The 23,065-nt window shown below is 49.6% G+C and overlaps 1 protein-coding gene across 1 annotated transcript; it reads right to left on the bottom strand.

The window, feature by feature from the left end:
- Nucleotide 1: 1 nt before the first annotated feature.
- On the bottom strand, nucleotides 2-22,046 carry FKBP2 (FKBP prolyl isomerase 2). Its single transcript, XM_058861616.1, has 6 exons — nucleotides 21,976-22,046; nucleotides 16,907-17,044; nucleotides 10,353-10,465; nucleotides 5,497-5,543; nucleotides 2,741-2,776; nucleotides 2-278 (listed from the first exon to the last, which is right to left on the bottom strand). The coding sequence occupies exons 1-6, from the start codon at nucleotides 21,985-21,987 to the stop codon at nucleotides 217-219; spliced, it is 408 nt and encodes a 135-aa protein (XP_058717599.1). The 5' UTR covers nucleotides 21,988-22,046; the 3' UTR covers nucleotides 2-216.
- Nucleotides 22,047-23,065: the final 1,019 nt, after the last annotated feature.

Here is a 23,065-nt window from a genome sequence, read left to right as displayed (position 1 = left end):
AAAATTGGCACAAAAACCGTTTGGGTTTAACCCTTTATTGACCCCTAAGGATGGGGGGAACCCCCCAAAAAAATTTGGGATTTTTTTTCCCAAAAAAAATTTAAAAAAAATGAAATAAAAATGGGGGGAAAACCCCCAAAATTTCTGGGTTGGGGGAGGGGTTTTGGGGGAAATTTGGGGGGTTTTGGGGGAAATTTGGGGGGTTTTGGGGTCCCCCTAAAGCTCCGGGCGCCGTTCGATCTTCAGCAGCTCCACCTCGAAAATCAGCACGGCCCCACCTAAAAAAATGGGGTGGGGGGGAAATCAGCACCCCAAAAATCCCCCAAAATGACCCCAAAATCTGCCCCAAAAATCAGATTTAAATTCACCCAAAATTACCCAAAAAATCCCTCCAAAATCCCCTCCCAAAATCCCCCCAAAAATAACCCAAAAATCCCCCCAAATTACCCCAAAATCCCCCCCAAAATCCCCCCAAAATTACCCAAAAATCCCCCAAAATTACCCCAAAATCTGCCCCAAAAATCAGCTTTAAATTCACCCATAATTACCAAAAAATCCCTCCAAATTATCCCAAAATCCCCCCAAAATTCCCTCCCAAAATCCCCCCAAAATTACCCAAAAAATCCCTCCAAAATCCCCCCAAAATTACCAAAAATTACCCCAAAATTACCCAAAATTCCCTCCCAAAATTACCCCAAAATCCCCCCAAAATTACCCCAAAATCACCCCCCAAATCCCCTCAAATTTAACCCCAAATCCCCCCAAAATCCCCCCAAATTACCCCAAAATCTCCCCAAAATCCCCCCATAATTACCCCAAATCCCCCCAAAATCCTGCAAAATCCCCCAAATCCCCCCAAATTTCTCCAAAATTACCCCAAAATCCCCTTAAATCACCCCAAAATCCCCCAAAATTACCCAAAAATCCCCTCAAAATTACTCCAAGATTACCCCAAAATCCCCCCAAATTACCCCCAAATCCCCCAAATTACCCCAAAATCCCCCCAAAATCCCTCCCAAAATTCCCAAAAATTACCCCAAAATCCTGCCAAAATTACCCCAAAATCCTCCCCAAAATCCCCCAAAATTACCTCAAAATCCCCCCAAAATCCCAAAATCCCCTCCCAAAATTATCCCAAAATCCCCCCCAAAATTCCCCCAAAATCCCCCAAAATTACCCCAAAATCTCCCCCAAAATTACCCAAAATCCCCCAAAATCACCCAAAATCACCCCAAAATTACCCCAAAACCCCCCTAAATTACCCCAAAATTACCCCCAAAAATCTCCCCAAATCCCCCCAAAATTACCCCAAAATCCCTCCTAAAATTCCCTCAAAATTCCCCCAAAATCCCCCCAAATTACCCCAAAATCCCCCAAAAAATCCCCCAAAATCCCCCCAAAATCCCCCCAAATTACCCCAAAATCCCCCAAAATTACCCCAAAATCCCCCAAAATTACCCCAAAATCCCCCAAAATTACCTGAAAATCCCACAAATCCCCCCAAAATCCCCCAAAATCCCCCAAAATCCCCCAAAATTACCCCAAAACCCCCCCAAAATTACCCAAAAATCCCCCCAAAATTCCCTCCCAAAATTCCCCCCAAATTCCTTCCCAAAATTCCCCCAAAATTACCCAAAAATCCACCCCAAAATCCCCAAAAATTACCCCAAAATCCCCAAAATTCACCCAAAATCCCCCCCAAAACCCCCCAAAATTACCCCAAAATCCCCCCAAAATTCACCCAAAATCCCCCAGTTACCCCAAATTACCCCAAAATTACCCAAAAATCCCAAATTTCACCCCAAAATCCCCCAAAATCCCCCCCAAATTACCCCAAAATCCCCCCAAAATCCCCCAAAATTACCCCAAACCCCCCCAAAATGACCCAAAAATCCCAAATTTCACCTCAAAATCCCCCCAAAATTATCCCAAAATCCCCCCAAAATCACTCCAAAATTCACCCAAAATCCCCCCAAATTACCCCAAAATCCCCCAAATTATCCCAAAATTCCCTCAAAATCCCCCAAAATTCCCCAAAATCCCCCCAAAATTACCCCAAAATCCCCCCAAAATCCCCCAAAATCCCCCCAAAATCCCCCAAAATTACTCCAAAATTCACCCAAAATCCCCCCAAAATTACCCCAAAATCCCCCAAAATTACCCCAAAATCACCCCAAAATCCCCCCAAAATTCACCCAAAATTCACCCAAATCCCCCCAAAATTACCCCAAAATCCCCTCAAATTTAACCCCAAATCCCTCCCAAAATTCCCTCAAAATCCCCCCAAAATTACTCCAAAATCCCCCCAAAATCCCCCCAAAATTATCCCAAAATCCTCCCAAATTATCCCAAAATTCCCCCAAAATTCCCCCAAAATCCCCTAAAATTCCCCCCAAATCCCCCCAAAATCCCCCCAAAATTCACCCAAAATTCACCCAAAATCCCCTAAAATTACTCCAAAATCCCCGTTACCCCAAATTACCCCAAAATTACCCAAATTTCACCCCAAAATCCCCCAAAATCCCCCCCAAATTACCCCAAAATCTCCCAAAATCCCCCAAAATTACCCCAAAATCCCCCCAAAATCCCCCAAAATCCCCTCAAAATCCCTCCCAAAATTCACCCAGAATTCCCCCAAAATTCACCCAAAATCCCCCAAAATTACCCCAAAATCCCCCCAAATTACCCCAAAATCCCCCAAATCCCCCCAAAATCCCCTGGGGGGGGGTTCGGGTCTCACCTGGGATTTTGGGGGGGGCCCCTCGGTCCCCATAACCTGGGGTGGGGGAGGGGCAGGGTCAGGGGGGTCATTCGGGGATCCCCTCCCCCACCCCCATTTCTGGGGTCCCTCCCCCCCATTTTTGGGGTCCTTCTCCCCATTTTTGGGGTCTTTTCCTCCACTTTTGGGGTCTCTCCCCCCATTTTTGGGGTCCCTCCCCCCATTTTTGGGGTCTTTTCCCCAATTTTGGGGTCCCTCCCCCATTTTTGGGGTCCCCTCCCCCCATTTTTGGGGTCCCTCCCCCATTTTTGGGGTCTTTTCCTCCATTTTTGGGGTCTCCCCTCCCATTTTTGGGGTCTTTTCCCCATTTTTGGGGTCTTTTCCTCCATTTTTGGGGTCTTTTCCCCCATTTTTGGGGTCCCTCCCCCATTTTTGGAGTCTCCCCTCCCATTTTTGGGGTCTTTTCCCCCATTTTTTGGGTCTTTTCCCCATTTTTGGGATTTTTCCCCCATTTTTGGGGTCTCCCCTCCCATTTTTAGGGTCCCTCCCCCCATTTTTGGGGTCTTTTCCCCATTTTTGGGGTCTTTTCCCCCATTTTTGGGGTCTCTCTCCCATTTTTGGGGTCTTTTCCCCATTTTTGGGGTCTTTTCCCCCATTTTTGGGTTCTTTTTTGGGGTTTTTCCCCCCATTCTCCCCAGTTTTGGGGTCCCTCCCATTTTTGGGGTCTTTTCTTGGGATTTTACCCCCATTTTTGGGGTCACTCCCATTTCTGGGGTCTCTCCCCACAATTTTGGGGTCCCTCCCCCCATTTTTTGGGGTCTCTCCCTTTTTTGGGTCCTTTTTTGGGTTTTCTCCCCAATTTTGGGGTCCCTCCCCCGTTTTTGGGGTCTCTCCCCCATTTTTGGGGTCTTTTCCCCCCATTTTTGGGGTCTCTCCCCCCATTTTTGGGTTCTTTTCCTCCATTTTTGGGGTCCCTCCCCCCAATTTTTGGGGTCTCCCCCCCATTTTTGGGGTCTTTTCCCCCATTTTTGGGGTCTTTTCTTGGGATTTTCCCCCCATTTTTGGGGTCCCTCCCCCACTTTTTGGGGTCTCTCTCCCATTTTTGGGGTCCCTCCCCCATTTTTGGGGTCTCTCTCCCATTTTTTGGGGTCTTTTTTTGGGGTTTTTCCCCCCATTCCCCCCATTTTTGGGGTCCCCCCATTTTTAGGGTCCCTCCCCCCATTTTTGGGGTCCTTTTTAGGATTTTTCCCCCTCCCCCACTTTTTGGGGTCTCCCCTCCCCCAATTTTTGGGATTCCACCCCATTTTTGGGGTCCTTTTTTGGGGTCTTTTCCCCCCATTCCCCCCAATTTTGGGGTCCCTCCCTTTTTAGGGTCTCCCCTCATTTTTGGGGTCTTTTCTTGGGATTTTCCCCCATTTTTGGGGTCCCTCCTCCCATTTTTGGGGTCTCTCCCCTCATTTTTGGGGTCTTTTCCCCATTTTTGGGTTCTTTTTTGGGGTTTTTTCCCCCATTCCCACCAGTTTTGGGGTCCCTCCCATTTTTGGGGTCCTTTATTGGGATTTTCCCCCCATTTTTAGGGTTTCTCTCCCCACTTTTGGGGTCCCTCCCCCAATTTTTGGGGTCTTTTCCTCCACTTTTGGGGTCTCCCCCCAATTTTGGGGTCCCTCCCTTTTTGGGGTCCCTCCCCCCATTTTTGGGGTCTTTTCTTGGGATTTTCCCCCCATTTTTGGGGTCCCTCCTCCCATTTTTGGGGTCTTTTCCTCCACTTTTGGGGTCTCCCCCCATTTTTGGGGTCTTTTCCCCACTTTTGGGGTCACTCCCATTTTTGGGGTCTTTTCCCCCCATTTTTGGGGTCCCCCCTCCCATTTTTGGGGTCCCTCCCCCCATTTTTGGGGTCCCTCCCCCATTTTTGGGGTCTCTCCCCCACATTTTTGGGGTCTTTTCCCCATTTTTGGGGTCTTTTCCCATTTTTGGGGTCCCTCCCCCCCACTTTTGGGGTCCCCTCCCATTTTTGGGGTCTTTTCCCCGTTTTTGGGGTCCCTCCCCCCCATTTTTGGGGTCCCTCCCCCCATTTTTAGGGTTTCTCTCCCAATTTTTGGGGTCCCTCCCCCATTTTTGGGGTTTTTTCCCCCATTTTTGGGATTTTTCCCCCATTTTTTGGGTCTTTTCCCCATTTTTGGGGTCTTTTCCCCCCATTTTTGGGGTCCCTCCTCCCATTTTTGGGGTCCTTTCCTGGGATTTTCCCCCCATTTTTGGGGTCTTTTCCCCATTTTTGGGGTCTTTTCCCCCATTTTTGGGGTCCCTCCCACATTTTTGGGGTCCTTTCTTGGGATTTTCCCCCCATTTTTGGGGTCTTTTCCCCCCATTTTTGGGGTCCCTCCCCCCATTTTTGGGGTCTTTTCCCCATTTTTGGGGTCCCTCCCCCCATTTTTGGGGTCTCCTCCCCCGTTTTTGGGGTCTTTTCCCCCATTTTTGGGGTCTCTCTCCCCATTTTTGGGGTCCCTCCCCCCATTTTTGGGGTCTCCTCCCCGTTTTTTGGGTTCTTTTTTGGGGTTTTTTCTCCCCATTCCCCCCAATTTGGGGGTCACTCCCATTTTTGGGGTCTTTTCCCCCATTTTTGGGGTCCTTTCTTGGGATTTTCCCCCCATTTTTGGGGTCCCTCCCCCCATTTTTGGGGTCTTTTCCTCCATTTTTGGGGTCCCTCCCCCCATTTTTGGGGTCTTTTCCCCGTTTTTGGGGTCCCTCCCCCGTTTTTGGGGCGCTCCCGGGGGTCTCACCCAGCTCCGGGGGGATCACGAGCTTCCTCTTCTCCCCCTCGCACATCCTGGGGAGCCAAAATCCCGGGAATTCAACCCAAAATCCCGGGAATTCAACCCAAAATCCTGGAGCCCCAAAATCCCGGGAATTCAACCCAAAATCCTGGGAATTCCCAAAAAAAATCCCAGGAATTCCCTCAAAAAAATCCTGGGAATTCCCCCCAAAATCCTGGGAATTCCCCCCAAAATCCTGGGAATTCCCCCCAAAATCCTGGGAATTCAACCCAAAATCCCGGGAATTCAACCCAAAATCCCGGGAATTCCTCCCCAAAATCCTGGGAATTCCTCCCGAAATCCCGGGAATTCAACCCAAAATCCTGGGAATTCCTCCCGAAACCTCGGGAATTCCCCCCCAAAATCCCGGGAATTCCTCCCAAAATCCCGGGAATTCCTCCAAAATCCTGAGAATTCCCCCCAAAATCCTGGGAATTCCCAAAAAAAATCCCAGGAATTCCCTCAAAAAAATCCCGGGAATTATCCCCCAAAATCCCGGGAATTCCTCCCAAAATCCCGGGAATTCCTCCCCCCAAAATCCCGGGAATTCTCCCCAAAATCCCGGGAATTCCTCCCGAAATCTGGGAATTCCTCCAAAATCCCGGGAATTCTTCCCAAAATCCCGGGAATTCTCCCCAAAATCCTGGGAATTCCTCCCCCCAAAATCCCAGGAATTCTCCTCAAAATCCTGGGAATTCTTCCCAAAATCCTGGGAATTCAACCCAAAATCCCAGGAATTCCCTCAAAAAATCCCAGGAATTCCCCCCAAAATCTGGGAATTCCTCCCAAAATCTGGGAATTCCTCCCAAAATCTGGGAATTCCCCCCCAAAATCCCGGGAATTCAACCCAAAATCCCAGGAATTCAACCCAAAATCCCAGGAATTCCCTCCAAAAATCCCAGGAATTCCCTCAAAAAATCCCAGGAATTCCTCCAAAATCCCGGGAATTCCATCCCCAACATCCTGGGAATTCCTCCCCCCAAAATCCCGGGAATTCCAAAAAAAAATCCCGGGAATTCCCCAAAAATCCTGGGAATTCCCTCAAAAAAATCCTGGGAATTCAACCCAAAATCCTGGGAATTCCCAAAAAAAATCCCAGGAATTCCTCCCAAAATCCCGGGAATTCCTCCAAAATCCCGGGAATTCCACCCCCAAAATCCTGGGAATTCTTCCCGAAATCTGGGAATTCCTCCCAAAATCCCAGGAATTCCTCCCAAAATCCCGGGAATTCCATCCCCAAAATCCTGGGAATTCAACCCAAAATCCACTGTTGGTCACTCAATGGTCACTCAGTGGTCACTCAGTGGTCACTCAGTGGTCACTCAGGATGGGTCAGTGGTCACTCATTGGTCACTCATTGGTCACTCAGTGGTCACTCAGTGGTCACTCAGTGGTCAGTGGTCACTCAGTGGTCACTCAGTGGTCACTCATTGGTCACTCAGTGGTCACTCAGTGGTCAGTGGTCACTCAGTGGTCACTCAGGATGGGTCAGTGGTCACTCAGTGGTCACTCAGTGGTCACTCATTGGTCACTCAGTGGTCACTCAGTGGTCAGTGGTCACTCAGTGGTCACTCAGGATGGGTCAGTGGTCACTCAGTGGTCACTCAGTGGTCACTCAGTGGTCACTCATGGTCACTGGTCAGTGTTGGTCACTCAGTGGTCAGTGGTCACTCAGTGGTCACTCTGGTCACTCAGTGGTCACTCACCCCAGCAGCCCCTGGTCCCATCCCTTGATGACCTGTCCTGTTCCCAGTTTGGTGTCACTGGTCACTGGTCAGTGTTGGTCACTCAGTGGTCACTCAGGATGGGTCAATGGTCACTCAGTGGTCACTCAGTGGTCAGTGGTCACTCACCCCAGCAGTCCCTGGTCCCATCCCTTGATGACCTGTCCTGTTCCCAGTTTGGGGTCACTGGTGGTCACTGGTGGTCACTGGTCAGTGGTCAGTGGTCACTCAGTGGTCACTCAGGATGGGTCAGTGGTCACTCAGTGGTCACTCAGTGGTCAGTGGTCACTCAGTGGTCACTCACCCCAGCAGCCCCTGGTCCCATCCCTTGATGACCTGTCCTGTTCCCAGTTTGGGGTCACTGGTCAGTGGTCAGTGTTGGTCACTCAGTGGTCACTCAGGATGGGTCAGTGGTCACTCAGTGGTCACTCAGTGGTCACTCAGTGGTCACTCAGTGGTCAGTGGTCACTCAGTGGTCACTCAGGATGGGTCAGTGGTCAGTGGTCAGTGGTCAGTGGTCACTCAGTGGTCACTCAGTGGTCACTCAGTGGTCACTCAGTGGTCACTCAGTGGTCACTCAGGATGGGTCAGTGGTCAGTGGTCACTCAGTGGTCACTCAGTGGTCACTCAGTGGTCACTCAGTGGTCACTCAGGATGGGTCAGTGGTCAGTGGTCACTCAGTGGTCACTCAGTGGTCACTCAGTGGTCACTCAGTGGTCAGTGGTCACTCACCCCAGCAGCCCCTGGTCCCATCCCTTGATGACCTGTCCTGTTCCCAGTTTGGGGTCACTGGTCAGTGGTCAGTGTTGGTCACTCAGTGGTCACTCAGTGGTCAGTGGTCACTCAGTGGTCAGTGGTCACTCAGGATGGGTCAGTGGTCACTCAGTGGTCACTCAGTGGTCACTCAGTGGTCAGTGGTCACTCACCCCAGCAGCCCCTGGTCCCATCCCTTGATGACCTGTCCTGTTCCCAGTTTGGTGTCACTGGTGGTCACTGGTGGTCACTGGTCAGTGGTCACTGGTCAGTGGTCACTCAGTGGTCACTCAGTGGTCAGTGGTCACTCACCCCAGCAGCCCCTGGTCCCATCCCTTGATGACCTGTCCTGTTCCCAGTTTGGTGTCACTGGTGGTCACTGGTGGTCACTGGTCACTCAGGATGGGTCAGTGGTCACTCAGTGGTCACTCAGTGGTCACTCAGTGGTCACTCAGTGGTCACTCACCCCAGCAGCCCCTGGTCCCATCCCTTGATGACCTGTCCTGTTCCCAGTTTGGTGTCACTGGTCAGTGATCAGTGATGGTCACTCAGTGGTCACTCAGTGGTCAGTGGTCACTCAATGGTCAGTGGTCACTCAGTGGTCACTCAGTGGTCAGTGGTCACTCACCCCAGCAGCCCCTGGTCCCATCCCTTGATGACCTGTCCTGTTCCCAGTTTGGTGTCACTGGTGGTCACTGGTGGTCACTGGTGGTCACTGGTGGTCACTGGTCACTCAGGATGGGTCAGTGGTCACTCAGTGGTCAGTGGTCAGTGGTCACTCACCCCAGCAGCCCCTGGTCCCATCCCTTGATGACCTGTCCTGTTCCCAGTTTGGTGTCACTGGTCAGTGGTCAGTGTTGGTCACTCAGTGGTCACTCAGTGGTCAGTGTTGGTCACTCAGTGGTCACTCAGTGGTCACTCAGTGGTCACTCAGTGGTCAGTGGTCACTCACCCCAGCAGCCCCTGGTCCCATCCCTTGATGACCTGTCCTGTTCCCAGTTTGGTGTCACTGGTGGTCACTGGTCACTCAGGATGGGTCAGTGGTCACTCAGTGGTCAGTGGTCACTCTGGTCACTCACCCCAGCAGCCCCTGGTCCCATCCCTTGATGACCTGTCCTGTTCCCAGTTTGGGGTCACTGGTCAGTGGTCAGTGTTGGTCACTCAGTGGTCACTCAGGATGGGTCAGTGGTCAGTGGTCACTCAGTGGTCAGTGGTCACTCAGTGGTCACTCAGTGGTCACTCAGTGGTCAGTGGTCACTCAGTGGTCACTCAGTGGTCAGTGGTCACTCACCCCAGCAGTCCCTGGTCCCATCCCTTGATGACCTGTCCTGTTCCCAGTTTGGTGTCACTGGTCAGTGGTCAGTGTTGGTCACTCAGTGGTCACTCAGTGGTCACTCAGTGGTCACTCAGTGGTCACTCAGTGGTCAGTGGTCACTCAGTGGTCACTCAGTGGTCAGTGGTCACTCAGTGGTCAGTGGTCACTCTGGTCACTCACCCCAGCAGCCCCTGGTCCCATCCCTTGATGACCTGTCCTGTTCCCAGTTTGGGGTCACTGGTCAGTGGTCAGTGTTGGTCACTCAGTGGTCACTCAGGATGGGTCAGTGGTCAGTGGTCACTCAGTGGTCAGTGGTCACTCAGTGGTCACTCAGTGGTCACTCAGTGGTCACTCAGTGGTCACTCAGTGGTCACTCACCCCAGCAGCCCCTGGTCCCATCCCTTGATGACCTGTCCTGTTCCCAGTTTGGTGTCACTGGTCACTGGTCAGTGTTGGTCACTCAGTGGTCACTCAGTGGTCACTCAGTGGTCAGTGGTCACTCAGTGGTCACTCAGTGGTCAGTGGTCACTCAGTGGTCACTCACCCCAGCAGTCCCTGGTCCCATCCCTTGATGACCTGTCCTGTTCCCAGTTTGGTGTCACTGGTCAGTGGTCAGTGTTGGTCACTCAGTGGTCACTCAGGATGGGTCAGTAGTCAGTGGTCACTCAGTGGTCAGTGGTCACTCAGTGGTCACTCAGTGGTCAGTGGTCACTCACCCCAGCAGCCCCTGGTCCCATCCCTTGATGACCTGTCCTGTTCCCAGTTTGGTGTCACTGGTCAGTGGTCAGTGTTGGTCACTCAGTGGTCACTCAGGATGGGTCAGTGGTCACTCAGTGGTCAGTGGTCACTCAGTGGTCACTCTGGTCACTCACCCCAGCAGCCCCTGGTCCCATCCCTTGATGACCTGTCCTGTTCCCAGTTTGGTGTCACTGGTGGTCACTGGTGGTCACTGGTCACTCAGGATGGGTCAGTGGTCACTCTGGTCACTCAGTGGTCACTCAGTGGTCAGTGGTCACTCAGTGGTCACTCACCCCAGCAGCCCCTGGTCCCATCCCTTGATGACCTGTCCAGTCCCCAGTGAGAACACGAACGGCTGCTCCGGGCTCAGGCTGCTGTCAAAGGGGGTCCCGTCCTCCAGCGTGCCCTGCACCAGTACAGACCAGTATAAACCAGTAGGGACCAGTATGGACCGGTATAAACCAGTACAGACCAGTATGGACCAGTATAAACCGGTATAAACCAGTATAAACCAGTATAAACCAATATAAACCAGTATAAACCAGTACAGACCAGTATAAACCAGTATGGACCAGTATGGACCGGTAGAAACCGGTATAAACCAGTACAGACCAGTATAAACCAGTATAAACCAGTATGGACCAGTATAAACCAGTATGGACCAGTACAGACCAGTATAAACCAGTATGAACCAGTATGGACCAGTATGGACCAGTATGGACCGGTATAAACCAGTATAGACCAGTATAAACCAGTATGGACCAGTATAAACCAGTATAAACCAGTATAAACCAGTATAAACCAGTATGGACCAGTATGGACTGGTAGAAACCGGTATAAACCAGTATGAACCAGTATAAACCAATATAAACCAGTATAAAGCAGTACAGACCAGTATAAACCAGTATGGACCAGTATAAACCAGTACAAACCAGTATGGACCAGTATAAACCAGTATAAACCAGTACAGACCAGTATAAACCAGTATAAACCAGTACAGACCAGTATAAACCAGTATGGACCAGTATGGACCGGTAGAAACCGGTATAAACCAGTATAAACCAGTATAAACCAATATAAACCAGTATAAAGCAGTACAGACCAGTATAAACCAGTATGGACCAGTATGGACCGGTAGAAACCAGTATAAACCAGTATAAACCAGTACAGACCAGTATAAACCAGTATAAACCAGTATGGACCAGTATAAACCAGTATAAACCAGTATAAACCAGTATAAACCAGTACAGACCAGTATAAACCAGTATAAACCAGTATGGACCAGTATAAACCAGTACAGACCAGTATGAACCAGTAAAAACCAGTATAAACCAGTATAAACCAGTACGGACTGGTAGAAACCAGTATAAACCAGTATAAACCAATATAAACCAGTATGGACCTGTATAAACCAGTATAAACCAGTATGGACCGGTATGAACCAGTATAAACCAGTATAAACCAGTATAAACCAGTATAAACCAGTATGGACCTGTATAAATCAGTACGGACCGGTATGGACCGGTACGGACCAGTATGGACCGGTATGGACCGGTATGGACTGGTATAAACCAGTATGGACCGGTATAAACCAGTACAGACCAGTATGGACCGGTATGGACCGGTATGGACCGGTACGGACCAGTATGGACCAGTATGGACCAGTATAAACCAGTATGGACCGGTATGGACCAGTACTGACCAGTCCATGCCCCCAGTCCCTCCCAGTTCCCCCCAGTCCATTCCCAGTTCCTCCCAGTTCCCCCAGTTCCCCCCAGTCCATGCCCCCAGTCCTTCCCAGTTCCCTCCAGTCCCTCCCAGTTCCCTCCCAGTTCCCCCCCCAGTCTGTCCCAGTTCCCCCCAGTCCCTCCCAGTTCCCCCCAGTGTGTCCCAGTTCATCCCAGTCTGTCCCAGTTCCCCCCAGTGTGTCCCAGTTCCTCCCAGTCCCTCCCAGTTCCCTCCAGTCCCAGTTCATCCCAGTCTGTCCCAGTTCCCCCCAGTGTGTCCCAGTTCATCCCAGTCTGTCCCAGTTCCCCCCAGTGTGTCCCAGTTCCTCCCAGTCCCTCCCAGTTCCCCCCAGTGTGTCCCAGTTCATCCCAGTCCCTCCCAGTTCCCCCCAGTCTGTCCCAGTTCATCCCAGTCTGTCCCAGTTCCCCCCAGTGTGTCCCAGTTCATCCCAGTCCCTCCCAGTTCCCCCCAGTCCCTCCCAGTTCCCCCCAGTGTGTCCCAGTTCATCCCAGTCTGTCCCAGTTCCCCCCAGTCCCTCCCAGTTCCCCCCAGTCTGTTCCAGTTCCCCCCAGTGTGTCCCAGTTCCTCCCAGTCTCTCCCAGTTCCCCCCAGTCCCAGTTCCTCCCAGTCCCTCCCAGTTCCCCCCAGTGTGTTCCAGTTCCTCCCAGTCTGTCCCAGTTCCCCCCAGTGTGTCCCAGTTCATCCCAGTCCCTCCCAGTTCCCCCCAGTGTGTCCCAGTTCATCCCAGTCTGTCCCAGTTCCCCCCAGTGTGTCCCAGTTCCTCCCAGTCTGTCCCAGTTCCCCCCAGTGTGTCCCAGTTCATCCCAGTCTGTCCCAGTTCCCCCCAGTGTGTCCCAGTTCATCCCAGTCTGTCCCAGTTCCCCCCAGTGTGTCCCAGTTCATCCCAGTCCCTCCCAGTTCCCCCCAGTCCCAGTTCCTCCCAGTCTGTCCCAGTTCCCCCCAGTGTGTCCCAGTTCATCCCAGTCCCTCCCAGTTCCCCCCAGTCCCAGTTCCTCCCAGTCTGTCCCAGTTCCCCCCAGTGTGTCCCAGTTCATCCCAGTCTGTCCCAGTTTCCCCCAGTGTGTCCCAGTTCATCCCAGTCCCTCCCAGTTCCCCCCAGTGTGTTCCAGTTCCTCCCAGTCTGTCCCAGTTCCCCCCAGTGTGTCCCAGTTCATCCCAGTCTGTCCCAGTTTCCCCCAGTGTGTCCCAGTTCATCCCAGTCTGTCCCAGTTCCCCCCAGTGTGTTCCAGTTCATCCCAGTCTGTCCCAGTTCCCCCCAGTGTGTCCCAGTTCATCCCAGTCCCTCCCAGTTCCCCCCAGTGTGTCCCAGTTCATCCCAGTCCCTCCCAGTTCCCCCCAGTGTGTCCCAGTTCATCCCAGTCTGTCCCAGTCTGTCCCAGTTCCCCCCAGTGTGTCCCAGTTCATCCCAGTCTGTCCCAGTTCATCCCAGTCTGTCCCAGTTCCCCCCAGTGTGTCCCAGTTCATCCCAGTCCCTCCCAGTTCCCCCCAGTGTGTTCCAGTTCATCCCAGTCTGTCCCAGTCTGTCCCAGTTCCCCCCAGTGTGTCCCAGTTCATCCCAGTCCCTCCCAGTTCCCCCCAGTGTGTTCCAGTTCATCCCAGTCTGTCCCAGTCTGTCCCAGTTCCCCCCAGTGTGTCCCAGTTCCTCCCAGTCTGTCCCAGTTCCCCCCAGTGTGTCCCAGTTCCTCCCAGTCCCTCCCAGTTCCCCCCAGTGTGTCCCAGTTCCCCCCAGTCTGTCCCAGTTCCCCCCAGTCTGTCCCAGTTCCTCCCAGTCTGTCCCAGTTTCCCCCAGTGTGTCCCAGTTCATCCCAGTCTGTCCCAGTTCCCCCCAGTGTGTCCCAGTTCATCCCAGTCTGTCCCAGTCTGTCCCAGTTTCCCCCAGTGTGTCCCAGTTCATCCCAGTCCCTCCCAGTTCCCCCCAGTGTGTTCCAGTTCCTCCCAGTCTGTCCCAGTTCCCCCCAGTGTGTCCCAGTTCATCCCAGTCTGTCCCAGTTTCCCCCAGTGTGTCCCAGTTCATCCCAGTCTGTCCCAGTTCCCCCCAGTGTGTCCCAGTTCATCCCAGTCCCTCCCAGTTCCCCCCAGTGTGTCCCAGTTCCCCCCAGTCCCTCCCAGTTCCCCCCAGTGTGTCCCAGTTCATCCCAGTCCCTCCCAGTTCCCCCCAGTGTGTCCCAGTTCATCCCAGTCCCTCCCAGTTCCCCCCAGTGTGTCCCAGTTCCCCCCAGTCCCTCCCAGTTCCCCCCAGTGTGTTCCAGTTCATCCCAGTCTGTCCCAGTCTGTCCCAGTTCCCCCCAGTGTGTCCCAGTTCATCCCAGTCCCTCCCAGTTCCCCCCAGTGTGTTCCAGTTCATCCCAGTCTGTCCCAGTCTGTCCCAGTTCCCCCAGTGTGTCCCAGTTCATCCCAGTCCCTCCCAGTTCCCCCCAGTGTGTTCCAGTTCCTCCCAGTCCCTCCCAGTTCCCCCCAGTCCCAGTTCCTCCCAGTCTGTCCCAGTTCCCCCCAGTGTGTCCCAGTTCCTCCCAGTCTGTCCCAGTTCCTCCCAGTCTGTCCCAGTTCCCCCCAGTCTGTCCCAGTTCCTCCCAGTCTGTCCCAGTTCCTCCCAGTCCCTCCCAGTTCCCCCCAGTGTGTCCCAGTTCATCCCAGTCTGTCCCAGTTCCCCCCAGTGTGTCCCAGTTCATCCCAGTCTGTCCCAGTTCCCCCCAGTCTGTCCCAGTTCATCCCAGTCCCTCCCAGTTCCCCCCAGTGTGTCCCAGTTCCTCCCAGTCTGTCCCAGTTCCCCCCAGTGTGTTCCAGTTCATCCCAGTCTGTCCCAGTTCCCCCCAGTGTGTCCCAGTTCATCCCAGTCTGTCCCAGTTTCCCCCAGTTTATCCCAGTTTGCCCAGTACCGAGTAGAGCAGGCTCAGCAAGTCCCCAGTTTATCCCAGTTCCCCCCAGTTTATCCCAGTATAACCAGTGCCAAGTAGAGCAGGCTGAGCAGGTCCCCAGTATAACCAGTCCATCCCAGTCCATCCCAGTATAACCAGTATAACCAGTATGTCCCAGTATAACCAGTATAACCAGTACCGTGTAGATCAGGCTCAGCAGGTCTCCAGTCCATCCCAGTCCATCCCAGTATAACCAGTATAACCAGTATAACCAGTATAACCAGTATAACCAGTACCGTATACACCAGGCTGAGCAGGTCTCCAGTCCATCCCAGTCCATCCCAGTATAACCAGTATGTCCCAGTATAACCAGTATAACCAGTATGTCCCAGTTTATCCCAGTTTATCCCAGTATAACCAGTATAACCAGTACCGTGTACACCAGGCTGAGCAGGTCTCCAGTCCATCCCAGTCCATCCCAGTATAACCAGTATAACCAGTATGTCCCAGTATAACCAGTATGTTCCAGTTTATCCCAGTATATCCCAGTATAACCAGTATAACCAGTACCGTGTACACCAGGCTCAGCAGGTCTCCAGTCCATCCCAGTATAACCAGTATGTCCCAGTTTATCCCAGTATAACCAGTATAACCAGTATAACCAGTATAACCAGTATAACCAGTATAACCAGTACCGTGTACACCAGGCTGAGCAGGTCTCCAGTCCATCCCAGTCCATCCCAGTATAACCAGTATAACCAGTATAACCAGTATAACCAGTATAACCAGTACCGTGTAGAGCAGGCTCAGCAGGTCTCCAGTCCATCCCAGTCCATCCCAGTATAACCAGTATAACCAGTATAACCAGTATAACCAGTATAACCAGTACCGTGTACACCAGGCTGAGCAGGTCTCCAGTCCATCCCAGTATAACCAGTATAACCAGTATAACCAGTATAACCAGTATAACCAGTATAACCAGTACCGTGTACACCAGGCTCAGCAGGTCTCCAGTCCATCCCAGTCCATCCCAGTATGTCCCAGTATAACCAGTATAACCAGTATAACCAGTACCGTGTACAGCAGGCTGAGCAGGTCTCCAGTCCATCCCAGTATGTCCCAGTATAACCAGTATAACCAGTACCGTGTACACCAGGCTCAGCAGGTCTCCAGTCCATCCCAGTCCATCCCAGTCCATCCCAGTATAACCAGTATAACCAGTATCCCCAGTACCGTGTACACCAGGCTGAGCAGGTCTCCAGTCCATCCCAGTATAACCAGTATAACCAGTATAACCAGTACCGTGTACACCAGGCTGAGCAGGTCTCCAGTCCATCCCAGTCCATCCCAGTATAACCAGTATAACCAGTATGTCCCAGTTTATCCCAGTATAACCAGTATAACCAGTATAACCAGTACCGTGTACACCAGGCTCAGCAGGTCTCCAGTCCATCCCAGTCCATCCCAGTCCATCCCAGTATAACCAGTATCCCCAGTATCCCCAGTATAACCAGTATAACCAGTATAACCAGCATAACCAGTATAACCAGTATAACCAGTATGTCCCAGTTTATCCCAGTATAACCAGTATAACCAGTATAACCAGTATAACCAGTATCCCCAGTACCGTGTACACCAGGCTGAGCAGGTCTCCAGTCCATCCCAGTATAACCAGTATAACCAGTATAACCAGTATAACCAGTATAACCAGTACCGTATACACCAGGCTGAGCAGGTCTCCAGTCCATCCCAGTATAACCAGTATAACCAGTATAACCAGTATAACCAGTATCCCCAGTACCGTGTACACCAGGCTGAGCAGGTTTCCAGTCCATCCCAGTATAACCAGTATAACCAGTATAACCAGTATAACCAGTATAACCAGTATAACCAGTATGTCCCAGTTTATCCCAGTATAACCAGTATAACCAGTATAACCAGTACCGTGTACAGCAGGCTCAGCAGGTCTCCAGTCCATCCCAGTATAACCAGTATAACCAGTATAACCAGTATAACCAGTATAACCAGTATAACCAGTATGTCCCAGTTTATCCCAGTCCATCCCAGTATAACCAGTATAACCAGTATAACCAGTATAACCAGTATAACCAGTACCGTGTAGAGCAGGCTGAGCAGGTCTCCAGTCCATCCCAGTCCATCCCAGTATGTCCCAGTATAACCAGTATAACCAGTATAACCAGTATGTCCCAGTTTATCCCAGTATGTCCCAGTATAACCAGTACCGTGTACACCAGGCTCAGCAGGTCTCCTCTCCGGGATCTCTCGGGGCATCGCTGCGGCCTCTTCCTCACCCCGATCTGGAGCCGCCGCGGCTCGGCCGACACCGGGGGCAGCGCCAGAGCCAGGGCCAGCAACAGCCACTGCGTTAATTACCGTTAATTACCGTTAATTACCGTTAATTACCGTTAATTAGCGTTAATTGGCACCTCTTCCTCACCCCGATCTGGAGCCGCCGCGGCTCGGCCGACACCGGGGGCAGCGCCAGAGCCAGGGCCAGCAACAGCCACTGCGTTAATTACCGTTAATTACCGTTAATTACCGTTAATTACCGTTAATTACCGTTAATTAGCGTTAATTGGCACCTCTTCCTCACCCCGATCTGGAGCCGCCGCGGCTCGGCCGACACCGGGGGCAGCGCCAGAGCCAGGGCCAGCAACAGCCACTGCGTTAATTACCGTTAATTACCGTTAATTACCGTTAATTACCGTTAATTACCGTTAATTACCGTTAATTACCGTTAATTACCGTTAATTAGCGTTAATTGGCACCTCTTCCTCACCCCGATCTGGAGCCGCCGCGGCTCGGCCGACACCGGGGGCAGCGCCAGAGCCAGGGCCAGCAACAGCCACTGCGTTAATTACCGTTAATTACCGTTAATTAGCGTTAATTACCGTTAATTACCGTTAATTAGCGTTAATTGGCACCTCTTCCTCACCCCGATCTGGAGCCGCCGCGGCTCGGCCGACACCGGGGGCAGCGCCAGAGCCAGGGCCAGCAACAGCCACTGCGTTAATTACCGTTAATTACCGTTAATTACCGTTAATTACCGTTAATTACCGTTAATTACCGTTAATTACCGTTAATTACCGTTAATTAGCGTTAATTGGCACCTCTTCCTCACCCCGATCTGGAGCCGCCGCGGCTCGGCCGACACCGGGGGCAGCGCCAGAGCCAGGGCCAGCAACAGCCACTGCGTTAATTACCGTTAATTACCGTTAATTACCGTTAATTACCGTTAATTACCGTTAATTAGCGTTAATTGGCACCTCTTCCTCACCCCGATCTGGAGCCGCCGCGGCTCGGCCGACACCGGGGGCAGCGCCAGAGCCAGGGCCAGCAACAGCCACTGCGTTAATTACCGTTAATTACCGTTAATTACCGTTAATTACCGTTAATTAGCGTTAATTAGCGTTAATTGGCACCTCTTCCTCACCCCGATCTGGAGCCGCCGCGGCTCGGCCGACACCGGGGGCAGCGCCAGAGCCAGGGCCAGCAACAGCCACTGCGTTAATTACCGTTAATTACCGTTAATTACCGTTAATTACCGTTAATTAGCGTTAATTGGCACCTCTTCCTCACCCCGATCTGGAGCCGCCGCGGCTCGGCCGACACCGGGGGCAGCGCCAGAGCCAGGGCCAGCAACAGCCACTGCGTTAATTACCGTTAATTACCGTTAATTACCGTTAATTACCGTTAATTAGCGTTAATTAGCGTTAATTGGCACCTCTTCCTCACCCCGATCTGGAGCCGCCGCGGCTCGGCCGACACCGGGGGCAGCGCCAGAGCCAGGGCCAGCAACAGCCACTGCGTTAATTACCGTTAATTACCGTTAATTACCGTTAATTACCGTTAATTACCGTTAATTAGCGTTAATTGGCACCTCTTCCTCACCCCGATCTGGAGCCGCCGCGGCTCGGCCGACACCGGGGGCAGCGCCAGAGCCAGGGCCAGCAACAGCCACTGCGTTAATTAGCGTTAATTAGCGTTAATTAGTGTTAATTAGCGTTAATTACTGTTAATTAGTGTTAATTTGCGTTAATTAGCGTTAATTGGCACCGCAGTGTCACCCTGACAGCGCCAGCGCCAGCGCCAGCAGGAGCCACTGCATTAATTAGTGTTAATTAGTGTTAATTAGCGTTAATTAGCGTTAATTGGCACCTTGGTGTCACCGGGGCCAGTGCCAGGGCCAGGGCCAGCAACAGCCACTGCGTTAATTAGCGTTAATTAGTGTTAATTAGCGTTAATTAGCGTTAATTGGCACCTCGGTCGACACTTTTGGCAACGCCAGAGCCAGGGCCAGCAACAGCCTCTGCGTTAATTAGTGTTAATTAGGGTTAATTAGCGTTAATTATCATTAATTGGCACCTTGGCCGTCACCAGGGGCAGCACCAGCAGCAGCCACTGAGGGGTTAATTAGTGTTAATTAGTGTTAATTGGGGTTAATTGGCACCTCGGCGTCACCGGGGGCTGCACCAGAGCCAGAGCCAGCAGGAGCCACTGCATTAATTAGTGTTAATTAGTGTTAATTAGCGTTAATTATTGTTAATTAGTGTTAATTGGCACCTCGGTGTCACTGGAGGCAGTGCCAGAGCCAGCAGGAGCCACTGCATTAATTAATGTTAATTAATGTTAATTATCACCTCGGTGTCACGGGGGCAGCGCCAGCAGGAGCCACTGCGGGGGTTAATTAGTGTTAATTACTGTTAATTAGGGTTAATTAGTGTTAATTGGGGTTAATTATCACCTCAGTGTCACCCTGACAGCGCCAGTGCCAGAGCCAGCAGGAGCCACTGCGTTAATTAATGTTAATTAGTGTTAATTGGGGTTAATTGGCACTAATTGGTGCTGTTACTGTCATTAAGTGCCATTAATTGTCATTAATTATCATTAATTATCATTAATTACCGGCTCAGTGTTACCCCGACAGCGCCAGCAGAAAACACCAATGGGAACCCGCGTTAATTACCATTAATTACCATTAATTGGCATTAATTGGCATTAATTGACAGCAATTAGCATTGTTAATAACTGCCATTAATTCTCATTAATTCTCATTAATTGCCATTAACAGCCATTATTTTTTATTTATTGTCATTAATTGCCATTAGTTGTTATTAACTGTCATTAATTCTCATTAATTATCATTAATTGCCATTAATTCTCATTAACTGCCATTAACTTTCATTAACTCTGATTAATTTCCACTAATTACCATTAATTTTCATTAACTGCCATTAATTGTCATTAACTCTCATTAATTGCCATTAACTTTCATTAATTGCCATTAATTCTCATTAATTTCCATTAACTCTCATTAATTTTCATTAATTGCCATTAACTGCCATTAATTGCCAATAACTCTCATTAATTCTTATTAACTATCATTAATTGCCATTCATTCTCATTAATTCTCATTAATTATCATTAGCTATCATTAAATGCCATTAATTATCATTAACTTTCATTAATTACCATTAATTATCATTAATTATCATTATCTCCCATTAACTTTCATTAATTATCATTAAATGCCATTAGTTGTAATTAACTGCCATTAATTCTCATTAACTTCCATTAACTCTCATTAATTTTCATTAATTGCCATTAATACTCATTAATTCTCATTAACTGCAATTAACTTGCTTTAATTGCCATTAATTGCCATTAGCTGTCATTAACTGCCATTAATTCTTATTAATTTCCATTAACTCTCATTAATTTCCATTAACCACCATTAATTGTCATTAACTGCCATTAATTGCCATTAATGCTCATTAACTCTCATTAATTCTCATTAATTCTCATTAATTGTCATTAACTCTCATAAATTCTCATTAATTCTCATTAATTGCCATTAACGCTCATTAACTCTCATTAATTCTCATTAACCTTCATTAACTCCCATTAATTCTCATTAGTTCTCATTAGTTCTCATTCTCATTAATTCTCATTAATTCTCATTAACTCCCATTAATTCTCATTAATTCTCATTAATTCTCATTAATTCTCATTAATTGCCATTAACGCTCATTAACTCTCATTAATTCTCATTAATTCTCATTAACTCTCATTAGTTCTCATTAATTCTCATTAACTCTCATTAACTCTCATTAATTCTCATTAATTCTCATTAACTCTCATTAATTCTCATTAATTCTCATTAACTCTCATTAATTCTCATTAATTCTCATTAGTTCTCATTAATTGCCATGAATTCTCATTAACTGTCATTAATTCTCATTAATTCTCATTAATTCTCATTAGTTCTCATTAATTGCCATGAATTCTCATTAACTGTCATTAATTCTCATTAATTCTCATTAATTGCCATTAATTCTCATTAATTCTCATTAATTCTCATTAATTCTCATTAATTGCCATTAATTCTCATTAATTCTCATTAATTCTCATTAACTCTCATTAACTCTCATTAACTCTCATTAATTTTCATTAATTCTCATTAATTCTTATTAATTCTCATTAACTCCCATTAATTCTCATTAGTTCTCATTAACTCTCATTAACTCTCATTAGTTCTCAATAATTCTCATTAATTCTCATTAGTTCTCATTAATTCTCATTAACTCTCATTAACTCTCATTAACTCTCATTAATTCTCATTAATTCTCATTAGTTCTCATTAATTCTCATTAACTCTCATTAACTCTCATTAATTCTCATTATATCTCATTAATTCTCATTAATTCTCAATAATTCTCATTAACTCTCATTAATTCTCATTAATTCTCATTAATTGCCATTAACGCTCATTAATTCTCATTAGTTCTCATTAACTCTCATTAATTCTCATTAGTTCTCATTAATTCTCATTAACTGTCATTAATTCTCATTAATTCTCATTAATTCTCATTAATTCTCATTAATTGCCATTAATTCTCATTAACACTCATTAATTCTCATTAATTCTCATTAACTCCCATTAATTCTCATTAATTCTCATTAACTCATTAATTTTCATTAGTTCTCATTAATTCTCATTAATTAGTACAGCAGCCGCTGGGGGGCGCTATAACCGCGCGCTCCAGTGACGTCACAAGCGGCGCTCCAATGACGTCACCGATCCAATTCCCGCCCTGAGCCCCGCCCCAACCAAACCTGAGGGGGCCCCGCCCCTCCCCCACCCCCCCCGCCACCCCCGGGACCCCCCAAATCCCCCCCGGGACCCCCCCGGGACCCCCCCGGGACCCTCCCGGTGCCTCCCGAGCTCCCCCCGCCCCCAAATCCCGCCCCGGGACCCCCCAAATCCGCCCCTCCCCCCCCCTCCCGGTACCTCCGCCGCCATCGCCGCTCCCGTCTGATCACGTGATCCTCGCCGCACCGCTACATCCGGTCACGTGTCGGCAGCTTTCCGGTCACGCGCTGCTTTGTTTCCGGTCACGTGGTGTCGTTCCCCCGGAAGCGGAAGTGGCGGCGATGGCGGCGCGGCGCGCGGTTGCCATGGTAACGGCCGGGCCTGGGGTTGTTAATTAACCCCTCAATTAACGCTAATTAACGCTCCCCTCCCCCTCAGCACCGCCTCATTTGCATGAGGAGCCCCCGGCGCGGCCGCTGCTTGGCCGAGGGGCTCGGGACGGCGGCACTTGGGGTTAATTGGGTGTTAATTACCCCTGGGGGGGGAAATTAGCGCTGTTTGGGGTTAATTAATGCTAATTAGGGGGGCGCGATGGGGCCGCGGCTGCGGGACATCAGCCGGCACTAATTAAGTTCTCAATATTTTGTTAATTTACAATTAGCGGCATTTAAAGGTCTAATTAGCAATAATTATGCGCTAATTAGCGTTAATTAATAGGTGGTTTGTTGGTAATTAATCACCGATTACTCAACGTGTAATTAGCGGGAATTAACGGCTTTATTAATAAACATTCGGAACTTAGGGATAATTAATAACCGAAATAACAGCAATTAACGGCTTAATTAGCTCTAATTAAGGTTAATTAAGATCTAATTAACTAAGGAATTGCGGGGTTAATGGTAATGAGTGTCGTAATTAACGGTAATTAACGGTGGTCACTCGGACAATTGCGAACCGTGGGGTTTTGTGGTTAATTAGGGGTTAATTAAGGGTTAATGAGGGGTTAATTAATTATTAATTAACGGTGTTAATTGGGGCGCTCCCACAGGGGTGCTGGGCCCGGCCCTGGAGGGGCCTCAGCAACAGGTGAGACACGAAATGACCCAAAATCACCCAAAATACCCCAAAACTGCCCAAAAATCACCCAAAATGACCCAAAATAACCCAAAATCACCCAAAATACCCCAAAACTGCCCAAAAATCACCCAAAACTGCCCCAAAACTGCCCAAAACTCACCCAAAATCACCCAAAATCACCCAAAATCACCCAAAACTGCCCCAAAATCAC

This window comes from Poecile atricapillus, chromosome 37 (genome assembly GCF_030490865.1).
Source record: "Poecile atricapillus isolate bPoeAtr1 chromosome 37, bPoeAtr1.hap1, whole genome shotgun sequence".
NCBI lineage: Eukaryota > Metazoa > Chordata > Aves > Passeriformes > Paridae > Poecile > Poecile atricapillus.
The sequence above is the reverse complement of the archived record's forward strand: the minus strand, read 5'-3'. Positions and strand labels throughout refer to the sequence as shown.